Source organism: Schistocerca piceifrons, chromosome 3, assembly GCF_021461385.2.
Source record: "Schistocerca piceifrons isolate TAMUIC-IGC-003096 chromosome 3, iqSchPice1.1, whole genome shotgun sequence".
Classification (NCBI taxonomy): domain Eukaryota; kingdom Metazoa; phylum Arthropoda; class Insecta; order Orthoptera; family Acrididae; genus Schistocerca; species Schistocerca piceifrons.
The window spans coordinates 849,834,439-849,852,146 of record NC_060140.1 but is presented as its reverse complement, the minus strand read 5'-3'; the positions used below and the strand labels follow the sequence as shown (position 1 = coordinate 849,852,146).

General features: G+C 38.7%; 1 protein-coding gene across 1 annotated transcript in view; it reads right to left on the bottom strand.

Annotated features, from left to right (window-relative positions):
• Window positions 1-17,708, bottom strand: part of LOC124789117 — a 209,455-nt gene that overhangs the window by 34,847 nt on the left and 156,900 nt on the right. Inside the window, exons 21-22 of the mRNA XM_047256405.1 lie at window positions 17,237-17,389; window positions 10,798-11,190 (exon numbers count right to left, since the gene is read on the bottom strand). Of these exons, the coding sequence (XP_047112361.1) occupies window positions 10,798-11,190; window positions 17,237-17,389 (546 nt within the window). The remainder of the gene's footprint in view (window positions 1-10,797; window positions 11,191-17,236; window positions 17,390-17,708) is intronic.

The window sequence follows — 17,708 nt, the reverse complement described above, 5'->3', positions numbered from 1 at the left end:
AATTGTTGAGTGTGCTCTGGTTCAGGATTTTGTGGGTGCCTGCAATTTCACAAGGGAGTGCACATTGCCACGTGTATGCTCTTGCTTATGCAAGTCACCAGGGTCCAGAAGATTGTGATTTTATATCATCACATATATCTGCAGTTATACTGGTACCACATTTTGTTGGGCATGTAAAAATGGTTATATTTACTCTTTGAGAATTGAGTACTGCATTATACTTCTGTAAGAGGCTTTATGAGCATGTATTATACTGATATGTTAACCACTTAGCCAAATAAAGACTCACGTTCCCATTTCCTGATAACGCCTTTGGCAATCCAAAGACCACACGGCTCACACAACGGTGTCCCTTTGTAATGATCTCTGCTGTTATTTTGACAAATGAAGAATGCAGGTCACACTAATTTATTGGCTGTCAAATACAAATTACAGTTTGTTCAAGTTTATTTGCTGTGCACTATACCAGAAAAATTATATATCTTTGATATGTAAGCATATTCTGCAATACAACTGGTTTATGAGATCATATACATGTTACTTTGACAATGTTATTTAGACATGTTGGACATTGTGACCTAAGTAATGTTCTCAAATATGTAATAACATTTTGTACCCAACATTACTCCCTGCACTTAATGATTTGTATGTTTTATTACTTTTCACTTGAGGATGTCTGTTCTTGTTGTGGTCTTCAGTCCAGAGATTTGTTTCATGCAGCCCTCCATGCTACTCTATCCTGTGCAAGCCTCTTCATATCCAAATAACTACTGCAACCAATGTCTTTCTGAATCAGCTTACTGTATTCATCTCTCTATGTCCCTCTACAATTTTAGTCGCCGCCCCCCCCCCCCCCCACACACACACACAAAAAATACATTTGTGAACCTTTGATGCCTCAGAAAGTGTCCTATGTGTGTCCTCAATTCTATTCAGTACTCCCCTCATTAGTCATGCCAACCCCTAGCTTATCTTCACCATCCTTCTGTAGCATCACATTTCAAAAGGGGCCTCTATTCTCTCCTTGTTTAAACCATTTATCATCCATGTTTCATTTTCATACATGGCTTCACTGCAAACAAATACATTCAGAAAAGATTTCCTAACACTTAAATCTATATTCAATGTTAACAAATTTCTCTACTTCAGCAATGCTTTTCTTGCCATTCCTAGTCTACATTTTATATTTTCTCTACTTCAGCCATCATCAGTTATTTTTCTGCCCACATAGCAAAATTTATCTACTACTTTAAGTGTCCCATTTCCCTATCTAATTCCATCAGCATCACTCAATTTAATTCAACAACATTTCATTATCCTTAATTTGCTTTTTTAAATTTTCATGTTATATCCTTCTTTCAAGACACTGTCCATTCCATTCAACTGCTCTTCCAAGTCTTTTGGTGTCTAACAGAATTACATGACGTTGGCAAACCTCAAAAAAGTTTTTATTTCTTCCCACTCCAAGTTTTTCTGTGGTTTCCTGTACTACTTGCTCAATGTACTGATTGAATAATATTGGGGACAGGCTACAACCCTGTCTCACTCCCTTCTCAACCACCACCTCCCTTTCATACCCCTCAACGCATTATAATCGCCGTCTGGTTTCTCCACAAGTTGTAAAAAGCTTTTTGTTCCCTGCATTTTACCCCTGCTATCTTCAGAATTTCACAGAGAGTGTCCCTGTCAATATCGTCATAAGCTCTTTCTAAATCTACAAGTGCTATAAATATAGGTTTTGCCTTCCCTTAACGTCTCTTGTAAGTAGTAGAGTTAGTATTGCCTCACATGTTCCTACATTGCTCTAGAATCCAAACAGATCTCCCCAGAGGTGGACTGTACCAGTTTTTCCATTCTTCTGTAAAGAAGTTGTGATAGTACTTTGAACCATGACAGTTCACTAATATTCACATATGCCAGCATATGCTTTCTTTGAAACTAATTACTACGTCCTTCTTTAAGTCTGAGGCTATTTCACCTGTCTCATACATATTGCTCACCAAATGGAAGAGTTTGGTCATGGCTGGCTCTCCCAAGGCTCTCAGTAGTTCTAACGCAATGTTGTCTACTCCCGAGGCGTTGTTTCTACTTAGGACTTTCAGTGATCCATCAAATTCTTCATGCAGTATCATATCTCCCATCTCATCTACAGCCTCTTCCACTTCCATAATATTGCCCTCAAGTTCATCTCCCCTATATAGACCCTCTATATACTCTTGACATTTCAGCTTTCCCTTCATTGTTTGGTACTGGTTTTCCACTTGAGCTCTTGATATTCATACAGCTGCTTCTCTTTTCTACAAAGGCCTCTTTAATTTCCATGTAGGCATCATCTATCTCTGCCCTAGTGAGATATGCTTCTATACCCTTACATTTGTCCTCCAGCCATTCCTGTTTAGCCATTTTACACTTCCTGTCAATCTCATTTTTCACACCTTTGTATTACCTTTCGTTTACTTCATTTGAAGCACTTTTATACTTTCTCCTCTCATCAACTGTGATATCCAAGGATTTCTAACAGGCATTTTCTTTTTCCTACTTGATCTCTGCTTCCTTCACTATTTGATCTCTCAAAGCTAAGCATTCGTTTTATACTTTATTTCTTTTTCCTGTTTCAGTTAATTATTGCCGAATTCTCCCTCTGAAACTCTCAACAACCTCTAGGTCTTTCAACTTATCCATGCTCTCTATCTCCTTAATTTCCTACTTTTGTTTTAATTTCTTTAGTTTTAATCCACAGTTCATACCCAATAAATTGTGGTCAGAATCTATATTTGCCCCTGGAAATGTTTCAAAGTTTAAATTCTCTGTCTTACCATTACATAATCAATCCAGAACCTTCCCACATCTCCAGGCCTCTTCCATGTCTAAACCTATGATTGTTACACCAAGTGTTAACGATGATTAAATTGTGTTCTGTGCAAAATTCTTTTATTTTGTGTTCTCTTCCTTTGCCTTCCCTTATCACAGACTTTCAATTTCCATTAACTATCTGAATAATTTATTTTATCTCATCATACATTTCTCCAATTTCTTCATTTGCAGAACTAGTTGGCATTAAATTTGTACTATTGTGGTGGGTGTTGGCTTAGTGTATCTTGGCTATGGTAATGTATGAACTATGCTGTTCATAGTAGCTTGCATGCATTTCTTATTCATCATTAAACCTACTCTATAAAACCAAAATCATGATTGTGGACATAAATGAATAGTAATTTATAGTCAAATCGCAGAAATTTCTTTCAAAAAGTTCTATATGACTTACGTCCCTATGAAGGAAAAAAAAATCAAGAATTTATGAATTGAAGGAAATGTTCTGCATAAAATGTGTTCCTGTGAATCACATATCCGCTAAAAGCCATGTACTAAACAAGACAGAGAAAGAAAGAAAGAAGATACACATGGAGAACTTATGACACTGACAATATGACTGACACTACAATGTTAAATGCAAATGAAGGCTTGAGGAAAGAAGAAAACAGAAAGACATGTACAAATACTGCACAAACACACAACAATAATAAGTAATTTTACAACAGTGGCTCACCTGTTTTTCAGTTTCTTCAGTACAGAGCAAAATATAAGCTAAAATGAATTTCAAAATGAAACTGCCTACAAAAAAAATATAGAAGAGAATCCTGCACTATGTTAGTATACACAATTATTGTCAATTGACAAATTATGCTGAAAGAAATAACAAAACTGAAAATTTAATACCATGGATGAAATGACGGCATGCCTTATATAACTTTTTTTAACTGTAGTTGAAACATAATGCCAATAAAGCACTTTTCCCCTTAAAATAGAATCTTTTTCACTGATCAAAAATACTAGCCATGCACTTCAATCCAAACCCTATACTCTGATTGGATAGTGGTATGACATCCAAGTATGGTTACTCTTCTTTCAATTTTTTATTGTCTCTCATGTGTGTACTTATATATTAAACGGATGTGTTATGACTACTTTTGCAACATTTATTTTGATAAGGTAATCCCATATGCTACAAGGCAGCACTTCTGATGACGTATAAAATCAAAATGTTAATATAAAATGATAACAAAAGCTCAATCAGCACTAATGTGCACGGTCAGTTGTAGAACCAGTATAATAGTACAATACATTCCCTTTATGAGAACATCATAATGAACCACATCTGGTACAATTTGCTCATAATTTCAGCAGAGGACATCACGTCTGACACACAGTTAATTAAAACAATTTTTTTCAATAAAACAAAATAATTATTTCAATTTTACCAGCAAGAGAGCCAACAGTAAACACAATGCAGTAGAGCAGATTTCATAAAACAAACCTACTGTTACATGTCATCTTCATGTTTCTAATGATGACTTAAGAAAAACTGTTCACTAAAAAAATTACATGGGGTCATTAAGAATTCAATAAACATAGAGAAAGTTGAAAGAAAGAGTAGCTGAATGGGGACTCTTCTTTACTGTTTTTTCCTACTCACAAATAAATCACTGGAAAAAAAATCAAAGAACCACCTATGACTGCTCAAAATCTGCTTATTTATTCTAAGTTCTGTATCTAGCTGATCACTCAAATATTGTTCAGTTTCTTCTAAAATGTCCACCGCTATAACTCCATTATCAAAATGCAAAATGAAAATGACACCTTTAATGTTTTTGAAGCCGATGTTGGTTCTCCTTTAAATGACGTCCCAGTGCACTTCTGCTACTTGCGTACCCTTGTTCGCGAAATCTGATTTGAAACTCCGTTCCAGTTTGCCCAAAGTACTATTTCTTACATGGAGTGCAAAAATCTTAGAGATACCTGCACTACAGAATAAGATCAATGGTTGAAAACAGAAAACAATTTGAAGATGCTTATGTTGTTGTAGCTATACACAGATAAAAACACTTGCTCAGGATAGACCAACATGGAAAGCTGTATCAAATCAGTTTTTGGATTGACAACAACAACTACACATACGATGCAGGGTGATATACAGGTGGAGATACACCATTCTAAAACACAAACAGGTGGTTAGACTGAAACTAAGTCAAGTAGTATGAAAGGAGAGCTACAAAATCTGAAGAGAGAGACGCAAAGGCTTAACACAATGTACCTAAAAGGGGGAGAGAGGGGAGTGGGGAGTGGTGGAGATGGGGGGGGGGGGGGGGGGGGTCAGTGAAATGAAATGGAAAGGAAAGAATATATGATTTCTGGTCAGACAACCAGACAACTACAGGGTAATATCAACTCCATAGAGTCGGCTTTATCATGAATGGTAAGTTAGAGCAGAAAGTCAGTTACTGGGAGGAATGCAGTGTTAGGGACATTTTCATCAGATTCAACATCAAACAAAACACCAACAATTATAGTTGTATATAAAAACAAAGATGAGGTGACTTACCGAACGAAAGCGCTGGCAGGTTGATAGACACACAAACATACACACAAAATTCAAGCTTTCGCAACAAACTGTTGCCTCATCAGGAAAGAGGGAAGGAGAGGGGAAGACGAAAGGATGTGGGTTTTAAGGGAGAGGGTAAGGAGTCATTCCAATCCCGGGAGCGGAAAGACTTACCTTAGGGGGAAAAAAGGACAGGTATACACTCGCACACATGCACCTATCCATCCACACATACAGACACAAGCAGACATATTTAAAGACTTGGTCTTTAAATATGTGTGGATGTATGTGTGGATGGATATGTGCGTGTGTGCGAGTGTATACCTGTCCTTTTTTCCCCCTAAGGTAAGTCTTTCCGCTCCCGGGATTGGAATGACTCCTTACCCTCTCCCTTAAAACCCACTTCCTTTCGTCTTCCCCTCTCCTTCCCTCTTTCCTGATGAGGCACCAGTTTGTTGCGAAAGCTTGAATTTTGTGTGTATGTTTGTGTGTCTATCGACCTGCCAGCGCTTTCGTTCGGTAAGTCACCTCATCTTTGTTTTTATATATAATTTTTCCCACGTGGAATGTTTCCTTCTATTATAATGATATCATTAATTTGAATCCAACAATTACATTTGTTATTGTCACTGTTGCATTTCGAAATCTTTTCTGTCGTCTTATTTTCCTCTTTCTGTTTTTGCCAGTAGTTTCACTTTGTATTCACCTTCTCCTTCTTACCGTAATCTGCTATACTATTTTATCCCGCCTAAATATATACTAAATAATACGTAACCCACTTCCAAAGCACAACCAAAAAATTTTTTTTGCCGCTTTCAGCACTACCGCCGCTATAATATCCATCGTTTCTAGTTCACAAACAGCTCCTTTCACCTTTTAAACAACCATTTCGGCCAGTTCTAATAACTTTCGCTTTATTTCCATTTCCGTTTTTCCCACATCACTTATAATTCTTAGCCGCTTCCCACAGGTTTTAACGTCATTATTTCTTCGTCAGACAATTGTTAGCCTCATTTTCATAATCTGCCACCACAATACCACTCCTTTTAATATACTACACGCAGTTTTTTCGAAATTTTCCCGAATTTCTCCGTCCTTTAACGTGTTTTGGCGGCAACACAACCACCTAACCTTTATGCACATCGTTGTCTACCAACCCAAGTCCAACATAGCCCAGCTGTAACCAACACCTTTTCGCCTTTTTTCATTCCAGATCTCCAGTTACTTTCCGGTTCACCATTATCTCTCCCCATATATTTTTATTTTCATTTTCATTTCACCTCATGTTACACTTTCCACCTTCTAATACCATGTCACCCTCACAACACCCCCACAAAAAGGTCTTTAAATATGTCTGCTTGTGTCTGTATGTGTGGATGGATATGTGCGTGTGTGCGAGTGTATACCTGTCCTTTTTTCCCCCTAAGGTAAGTCTTTCCGCTCCCGGGATTGGAATGACTCCTTACCCTCTCCCTTAAAACCCACTTCCTTTCGTCTTTCCCTCTCCTTCCCTCTTTCCTGATGAGGCAACAGTTTGTTGCGAAAGCTTGAATTTTGTGTGTATGTTTGTGTTTGTTTGTGTGTCTATCGACCTGCCAGCGCTTTCGTTCGGTAAGTCACCTCATCTTTGTTTTTATATATAATTTTTCCCACGTGGAATGTTTCCTTCTATTATAATGAACAATTATAGTTGGCATCACAAGCAGAAGATAGAGAGATTGAGAAATAAATTTTTGAAAGTGTAATTTGGTATGCAAAGGTAGATTGGAATCTAATAATCACAGAGGGCTTGAATGTATTTTAGTGGAAGGAACATAAGATACAGAGTTATGGAAGAATATGAGCTTACTACGAGGAACGAGAGAGGAGAAAGACTAAATCAGTACTGCAAAAAATTTCAGTTTGCAACAGTGAAAACATTGTTCAAAAATCACAAGAGGAGGAGGTATACTTGGAGTAGGTCCAAAGACACAGCGAGATTCCAATAAGATTATGTCACATAGGGCAGATTTTGAAATCAGATACTGGATTGTACGAAGTACTCAGGAGTAGATATAATCTTGGATGACAATTTAGCAATGATGAACAGTAGATTAAAGTTTATGAAAATCATTCAGAAGATATGGGTGGAAATGGAATACTGAAATAAAGATGAACAACCACTATCCAAACAGGTCTCAATGGCCCAATGGTACTGACCGACCACCATGTCATCCTCTGTCCTTAGGCATCACCAGATATGGATACAGAAGGGCACATGGTCAGCACACCACTCTCCCAGCCATTTTCAGTTTCCGTGACCAGTGACGCTACTTCTCAATCGGGTAATCGGGTAGTTATTGAAAGTGAGCATACCCCGCTCACCAACAGCACTCGGCACACCCAGACGGTGACCCATCCAAGTGCTAGCTGAGCCCAACAGCACGGCACTCTGATGGGAACCAGTGTTACTACTGGAGCAAGGCCATTTGCTAAACACTGAAATACTGATGAACAACTAGATATGTTTGAAGTTCTCAAAGGCAGTTGATAATATGATGATTAATAGTATAGTAGGAATTTTTGGTGAAGAGGAATGGACATTTCTAAATAGGGCAGTCAAATAAGTTGGACTTACAAACGTAGATGCAAAGAGGTTAACGCTGACGGAACCTCAAGTAACAGAAGAAATACTTCAACTGTTTGACGACAGAGGATAGTCCAGAAATGGTCAGCAACATAATTCACTTAAGAATGAAATAAATAGGAAGTGCATGAAAGCCAAGGTGAAATGGCTGTAGGAAAAATGTGAAGATATCGAAAAAGAAATGGTCATCAAATGGACTGGCTTACCATATAGAAAAATCAAAACAACCTCATGTGAAATTAAAAGCAGATGCAACCTGATGGCCTCTATGAGGGGAAAGACTTGGCTGATGACACGATAAAGGGATAAATAAAAGTCAATATGGAAGACATAGGAGATCCAGTATTAGAACCACAGTTTAACAGAGCCTTGGAAGATTTGTGATGAAATAAGACAGAGGCATAGATAACAGTCCATCAGAATTACTAGAATTATTGGGGAAAGTGACAGTGAAATGGCTAAAATATTTGAGACAGGAGACATACCATGGTATTTTTGGAAAAAATCATCCACACTATCATAAAGCATGTGACAGCATGTGTACCTAATGTGTTTCAAAATGCCACACACAAAAACAGGATTTTCCAGTGCTTGCTCATACATCAGGTTCTACTAGTGATAAAGAGGTAGGGTGAAGTGTTTGATAGTCCTCGGGCTATGGACCATTTGTATACCCAGCAGGAGGACTGTCTTAGCCCCACAGCACAGGGTCAAGGTATGAATATTACACACTTCCTCATGCTTAGGCAAATGGAGCAGTTCAGTTGTTCATTTTGCATCTGATGTAGTCTATAGTGGGCTTAGTGGGACTTTCAGAGGCACCATCAGTTCCTAGACAGTTCCTTGGCAATGCCCAACAAAAAGGGTTTTTTACCAATTTTCACTTCCAAGACAGCTATGCACAGCAAACAGCTGTAATTTTTACATTGTATTCCTGAGGTCGTGATCTCAAACAGCCTTGAAATTTTTCTTAATCCCTTTATCCATTTCCTAGATACACAGGTTCAAAGTTTACCCAACTTGTGCCCGTTAAAAGTAGTTTACAAAGAACACAGCATGGATAAATATGCTGTAGAGTGTGTCCTTTATCATCTGGGAACCTCAAGTTTTATTACTGGAGGGCATGCAAAATTGTTTTACACGTAAAATCTGATATGAGGTGTAAAATTAGTTTTGTGTTATTCCAGTTTCACATACATAAACTACCTAAATTTTACTGAGCAATACGTTTCTTTTTATATGAGTTACATGCCCTGCTGCTGCAGGTAAAAGAAGGGAACCAGCAGAAAAATGCTCCTATCGCAGCACAAAAAATGCAAGTTTCCTTTTCTTTACAAGATTCTGATTGAAAAGTAGGGTACCAGCTGCCTCATTCTACCTCCCTCAGCACCTCCAAAAAATTTTACAAGATATTTGGCATGCAAACATACTGGTGCTTTTTTATGCTGAGAGAGAAGTAGGCATTGGCAGTGGGAAAGAGAGAGAAAAGTAATACATACTGGAAGATAGTGTGGTGTTGTTGTTGTACGGTTCCCGGGTTCGATTCCCAGCGGGGTCAGGGATTTTCTCTGCCTCGTGATGACTGGGTGTTGTGTGCTGTCCTTAGGTTAGTTAGGTTTAAGTAGTTCTAAGTTCTAGGGGACTGATGACCATAGATGTTAAGTCCCATAGTGCTCAGAGCCATTTGAACCATTTGTTGTTGTACACAAAGAGTGAAGGAGACATGGTGAGAGATACAAGAGTACACGACAATGACAATGAGTGAGAGAGAGAGAGAGAGAGAGAGAGAGAGAGAGAGAGAGAGAGAGAGAGAGAGAGAGATAATAACAATGAGTTGGGATGAGTGAGTGAGTGAGTGAGTGAGTGATAAAGGGCAACTGGGAGTGGATGAGTACGAGTGACTTACAGTGATGGGACTAGTGGGTGTGAGTGTGTTACAGTTAGGGTAACTTGTGGGAGTTTGCATTAAGATGCATTTAAAAAAAAGGGTGAATGTGTTCGCATGCAAAAATTTTCAGGAGAATTTTTAAAGGTGCTGAGGGAGGTAGAATGAGGCAGCTGGTACCGCCACCCCCCTTTTCAGCCTGAGTCTTTTAAATAAAGAGAAACATATATGCATTTTTTTGTGCTCCGACAGGTGCATTTTTCCACTAGTCTTCAATGTATTTGCCCTGGCTAGGCATGAGAACTATCACACAATCAGATCAACAGCTCACGCTGACAAGAATAATATACATGGATGCAAATAAAAGTAATACCAAGTTGTAGAAGAACCTTAATGTAATCCACACAAACTATGGGCTGCATGGAACAGCCTTTTCTATGGTGGCTTCATTTTTCAACAAACACTTTGCAACAAAGGTCAATCCACAGCAGAGCACCATCTACAGCTACAAATAAAATTGCAGGGTAAATTGACTCTTAAGAGAAGATGAATGCTCATTTATGCAGTCACCCTCTTTCTTCTTCATAGCAGGATGTTTAAACACAAATATGTACACACTGTCATATGAAGATGAACAATGTCATGTCAGTTTTTCACGTTTTTTGCCTGCCACTCAGTAATTCAATCTTGCATAATCCTATGTTCTGTTGTTTATTACTTGTAACACAACCAGAAAGTGAAAAAACAAAAATCCAAATATTCTAAAAGCTGTATGAACTTTCGTATCATTGAACAGCTTCCAGGTTCTGTAAGATCATTCCTTACAATATCAAACGTCTTTCATTAATAACTACAATTAAGTGCTTAGGTGAATTAGTATTCTAATCAAATAAACAACTGACTGACCTGCTGCTGTTGTGTTTGTTGCTGTTGTTGCTGTTGCACGGAGGAGAACTGAGAGACCAGTGAGTGAACATGTGATGTAGCTGGCACGACATGATTTGTTCCGTACATTTGCCCCGGAGAGGAAAGGGTGCTCGGACGAGTTGCCATCAGCTGAGGCTGTTGTTGTTGTTGTTGTTGTTGTTGTTGTTGTTGTTGTTGCTGCTGTTGCTGCTGAATGAGCTGCTGCTGCTGATGGGCGTGGTGTTGCTGCTGAGCCAAATGGTTATCTATCCCATTTTGCTGCTGCTGCTGTTGCTGTTGCTCTTGTTGCTGACCCACATACTCTATATACAAAGGTCTTCCTGTCTGATCATCTTCATCTGAGTTGTCACAACTATCATCCAACCCATAATCCTGCAATTCAGTCAATGAGAGTTAAATTAAGCAATAGCTTTTGAGACACTTCAACCTATCATTTACTCCAGAAATCAAAAATACTGGTTAACTGTTAATTGTATCTTCTTATTACAATGACGTAATGCTATTATTTTTAAAGCAACCAAGTGAAATATTTGTTTGTGTTAAAGGATAAAAATGCAATAGTAAGAAACCTTAAACAATAGATTTACAAACCCGAGTGAACTTATCCACAAGCTTCTGTAATATAAGTCCAAACTACACTAGTATGAAATCTCAACAAAATGAAGGAATGAACCATGCCTTAAATCAATAGGTAGAAAATAATAATCATTATACACTGATTCATAATCTATTAACTCTTAATTACTAGGTGTAGACAGTCAAACACACAAAGGGAAAGGACAACTTGTCAAGGATAAGAATACAAAGAAAAAAAGGCAGGTAAGAGACAAAATGTATGTTTACTGAGATGAAATTAGAACACATTTGAGAATATTGCTATGAATGAGATGCTGTTTGCTGTTCTTCATTATTTTCAAAGATGTCACCATTTAAGAGATGCCAAGTCACCCGCTCATAAGCTTTCAGGAACAATCAAGTCAAGTGTATTCTAATGTGATGTACAAGACCAATCTTTTCAACATGCTGCATAAAGGGAGAGATGGGATTATCATTAGGGAGATTACGGTAGAAAGGCAGAAACACTTTCTAAAACAAAAGCACACATTCTCTTTTGTATAAAAGATCACTGAAAATGATATAGCATTATTTTCCATTCAATAATGAAAAATTTTGTTTTTATTCATGTGCCAATGTGCATATTTAGAGAGCTAACAAACTCAAGTGCCTAAAATAAGAAACAGTTTCTAATCCATTGTGCCATTTGCTTTATGGGTTTTAACAGTTTTGTATCCCACCAAAGTAAATCTAACAAAGAATGAAACTGTAATAGGTATGTCTTGAGGTAACTGTCAGTATGTACAAGGGTCACTCCAAAAATAATGCCTCCCTTTCTTTACATATAAGTTATTGACAAAGGATGTAGTGTAATGTTTATAATGAGAAGGTTTTGGTTAAGTTTGTTTTCAACTTGAGATTTCTGAAGTTTCTATACTCAGACTATGTGGCGGATTTAGTAGAATAATCTTGTTAAATTTTGTGATAACACTGCTGGTATGTAGTTCAGACTTGTCATGCAAGCATACACACACTTCTTCTATGACCTGACTTTAATCTTAGCCTTGTTCTTCAGGCACATTTCATTCCTGCTGACATTTACTATAATTCAACCCTCAGCCTCATATAACTCCAGCTGATCTTGACTGATCAAGTTTGACAAATTTTAGCGAAACTAAAACTGAGCCAATAAACATTATCAACATTTTTCAAAAACAGCAAGCAGATCATTACAAACTGAGATGGTATGAATATTTTCGTCTAGATGAAGCAACAGCACATACGCAGGGCTTTCAGTAAGTAATGCAACATATCTTTTTCTTGGCCAATTTCACTTCAAAAAAATGCACTATCTGTTTTTGGACATTGTGCTTTATTTCCGCTTCAGCTCCTATACTGTCATGAAGTTCCAGCAGGTGGCTGCACTATACATAGCCCTCAAAATGGCATCCATAACAGAGGCATGTTCCAAGCAGAAAGCTGTCACAGAGTTTCTTTTTGTGGAAAACCAGACAATAGCAGATGTTCATAAGTGCTTGTAGAATGTCTTTGGAGACATAGCAGCGAACAAAAGCAAGGCGAATCTTAAGGAAAGGCATGTGTCATTATCGAAAGGTCGCACAAACCTGTCCGATGTCCTGCGTGCCAGCCAGCCACACAAAGCAGTGACTTCTGCAGTGTTGGAATATGCATACTGTTGAGGATGTAGGGCTACCCCGGCATATTTCAGCCACCACTTTTACGTGTATGTTTCGCAGGCCAGGTCTGGCGCTACCTTACCTAGGAGGTTATTTATTAACAGAAGAGGCATGGTGCTGTGTATAGTCATGCCATCAGCAGTCGTCACAGTGTCTAGGGGCACCAGTCTCACCACTATGTTGGCATTTAGGTGGCAGCGTGTAATGCTGCAATTGTGGGCACTAATTTACATCTGCACAGCCACATGCTCATGTGATACCACACATGTATCCTCCCGCAGTTGTGCACTTAAGTTGGCACTTCACCCAGAGACAGACAGTTACATCTCGAGCTCCGAGCAACCAACATCTGCCTCAAGTCTCCACTGTTGCTGCCACTTCTCTGTCCGCCAAGGTGCCATGCTGCCCTCACCCTGAGCCACATCTTGATGCTACACCTCCACCAGCCGCTCAGAGAGAACCGCTTCGCAGTATCTGTTGTGACTGCCCATGAGCTCATCATCTTTTGGGACTGTGTCGTTACCAGTAGACGGACTATGAACTCTTGGCCTCATACAACAGTGTCATCACAGCACTTGCTGCCCATCAGGAGACTGCCAACGAGTTACTAGCTTTGTGGGACTAAATCACACTTGATCTTGCCTGCTCCTTAATACACTGTGGTTCTCAAATTTCGTTGGGTTGTATTTAACTTAGTTCTTGTAACAAACAGTTGTTATTGTAAATGGTATGTCTCACTTCAATAAGTTACGCTCCTCTAGAAGCGGATAGAACATGGACACACTCATTCGAGGTTATTGGCGGATCACAATCAAATACCTCACTGCTCCACAAGAAACAGTATGTGGATGATGAGGATGTTATTGATGCAGCAAGACATTGGCTCCAATGCTGACCAGTAGAGAGGTACCATGTGGGAATATAGGCCCTCCCAGTAAGATGGCAAAAGGCCACTGCACTGGACAGAGATTATGTTGAAAAACAGGGTTTTTAACTGAAAGAGGGGAATAGTATGGTGTACTGGAATCCTGAATACAACCCACCTGCTTTCAGAAAAAAAAGTAACATTACTTATTGAATACCCCTCGTATAATTTTGGGAAACTTGATAATTATGGAAGTGTTCAGTGAGGACGTGACAGACAGTAAGGGCAGGAAGATATCTGGGCCACCAACACTGCCTGCTCTTTCCCCTTTTATTTTTATCTGTGGGGCAACTTGAAGAGTCAGGTTTACTCAAAAAATTCCCACAAAAATTGGAAAAACTACAGGCAGCTGAAACATATAAATGCAACTGCTGCCATCTCAATTGGCACAGTATTGATTTAATAAATCACACAGAACTGCAGGATCATCAATAGTGAGTACTTACTTCATCATCATCATCATCATCATCATCATCATCATCTATAAAGATCAGTTCCTTCATTCATCACCTTATTTCTTGTCAGACTTAAACAGGATGCTGTAGTTCTGGGACCTAATATGTTAGTTTGCACAGATGCGTTGATCAATGTGTTCTTCACTTACAGATTCAATGATTATTTTTCTTTTGTACAAATCTCTGTCATATGACAATTCATGCACAGCCCTGACTCTGCTGCTGCATTTCTAGACAATGAAACTAACAAAGACTGTGGTAAGGTACAACTCAGTATTTGACTGGACTTCATACATCAACACAGAAGCATAGCAATACTTTTGGACTGACTCTTTTCATTGACACTGACACACACACACACACACACACACACACACACACACACACACACACACACACACACACACACATATTTAGGGATAGGCATGGATACATAATACAAGCAACTGCATCTTTAGCACTGATAAACTAGGACCATGCAAATGTAAATGGAAGTGATTTACACCTTTTCCAATTGTAATACTGCATTTCTGCAAAATTTCCAAATTAATAAACAGTATTAAAGGAATATATGTGTGAAATCTTTCCTCTTTTTCCAGTACTAACTTTCTAGTTTTTATTCAGCAAATTAGAAGGCAAAGTTTGTTACAACTGCACATGGTGAGGGAGTGAAATAACAAACAAACATCAGCTTTTTAGAGAAATATTCACTATGTGCAAGACACAAATCTGTATCACACTAAACATAAACACACGAAAGACCTTAGACCAAATAAATTGAAAGGCTTCAACAAGTACTTACAACACAATAGCACATGCAACACAGCAAAATGGCAGGAAGTATAAAATTTGCTTGTAATGCCTCATGCCTTCTTAGTATTACAATACAAAGAAAAAATAATAAATAACAACTAAAATTTTACACTCTAGTGTACATGCTGCATACAGACGGACAACAGATAAAGCTTCCTTTCATAGCAGCATTCTTAACAATTTGTCATTTTATTTTAACACTGAACAACCTTACAACATATCTTGCATGCAATAAAAATTGTATCTTTGGAGGATCTTTCTGGTACTCCATTTTATAATTACCCTTCAACTGGGTTACCCAACCTTAACTGAGTCAAAACTCCAATCTGTGTAAACATTTGTAGCTGAGTTACATTCTTGTTAACCCAGACTCTCATCTAAAGTAAAACACGAGCTTAACATAACAGCTATGCCACCATCTGCTTTTGATGACTTTGACAGCTACGATTCTGTAAGGAAAGGTCCCCAAGATTTGGTTAAATATTTTCCACAGGTACAAAACTGTTGACAGAGTGAAAGAACACAAAGTCAGTCCCACAGTCAGTATTAAGCTTTGGGTGCATAATGAGAATCTTGCAATTCTTTATTGGTAAATAAATTGCTTTAAAATATTTTCATATCAGTTAACAACAACTCTGTTTGAAGTACACTTGTCCGGAAGTGCCTCAGTAATTTACTAAATCAGTACTGCTGGTGTTGCTAGAAAAAGTTCTCTGCAAAGCCTGGTACTTTTTGAACACAATGCACTGATTGTTTAATTTCATCAGAAGTATTCCAAAGATCCACAGGCCTTTTCATGTGCCTTTAATTATATGAAATACTATGCCACAGGTTCACTAAAGAGAAAAACGATGCTGAATTTTGGATATAGAGGCCAATTTCCAACTGCCATGGGTGCCCTTCTGATTCAAACTAATGCTTGAGCAACACATCAAAGCTAACTGAATTACCATAGTAGATTCAGAGCTGTGCTGGTCAGCATAATAAAAGGTGAGTGAAGAATGTTGTTTCGACTCCGGGTAGTGTGGACACAAATTATCAGTAATCTACTTTAAAAACAACCACAGTTATTCTAGTAAGAACAATATCACAAACTTTCAGACAAACTAGAAAAACTATGTATAAATCTGTAAGGCACTGGCCATACAAAACCACAAATTCAGTGAGAAGTATAGTAAGATGAGACAGAAAACACAGAAGCACTTATAGATCAGATGAAACTTATGTACAAACTAATGAAGGGACAACCAGCATTTGGCATGAAGATATAATGTACTAGATGTTTTAATGATTAAGTTCCTGCAAAACATACACAGAGAATTCATTCCTAATACTAAACATTCTCTCATTTTACTTAAGAATGTGGATCATGTCATATTACAATCTGAAAAAATGCAAAGATATTATTATTATTATTAATACTCTTGAAATGAGTTGTTTAAGTGACAGACTGTTTTTAATTTTCTGCTCAACACGCCCTTAATAGCAATAGTGATTACCTAAGAGATTTACCGAGCTGCAGCAGAAAACGGCTCTTATTGCAGTTAATGACCATACTCTTAATTCCATTGTTTTACTTCCCATCGCCTCCACTCTAATGATTGTTACGTACTTATATCTTTGATTCTATGAGAAGTGGTGATTAATACTGCAAGTCTGAATGTTCATGTTGCATCAATCACAAATTTGCAAATAAAAGTTGCCTTTATAGACAGTATAGTGACACAGTAAAAGGCTGTTACAGAATGCCTCTTCCTGCATAGAACAGTACTGGTTAACCCATTTCTTGCTTGCTAGTGGAGAAACTGGTCATAAATTTTAGTTTGCTACCAACAAATTAATGGAATTGCTTCCATAATTCATGTATATAGTGACAATCACCACTGTAAGCTCAATTTGCTCAACATTCTCAAGGTCAATTTTGGCTGTAAATAACAGCGTCTTACTGTGTACTGGTGTTTCACCTAACTCACCGAGCCACTCGAGCTGAGAGCCTTCTTGCCCGAGGGCAACTGTCGCCCTGCGAGGCCACCGCGTGCTGCCAGCTCTGCTTTGGATTTCACCACTGATACATCCAACAGCTCGTGCGGTGGGACTGCGCGGTCCAGTTCCTCCTTCACAGGCATCTGCAGATTCACTTCCATGCTCAACGAAGGCCTCAGGTATAGATTTTAGTGGGTGCAGAGCAATAAGACATTTTGTGTAACATGGGTGATTTTATATGTATATGCATGCTATAGGGGAGAGATGGGGATGGAGGGGGGAGGAGGATGGAGGGGGGAGGGGGATGGATGGGGGATGGGGGAGGGAGGTAGGGGGTGGAGGGGTGGAGGTGTGGAGGTAGGGGGGGAGGGGTGGAGGTAGGAGGGAGGGGTGGAGGTAGGGGGGAGGGGTGGAGGTAGGGGGGGAGAGGGGGAGGTAGGGGGGAGAGGGGGAGGTAGGGGG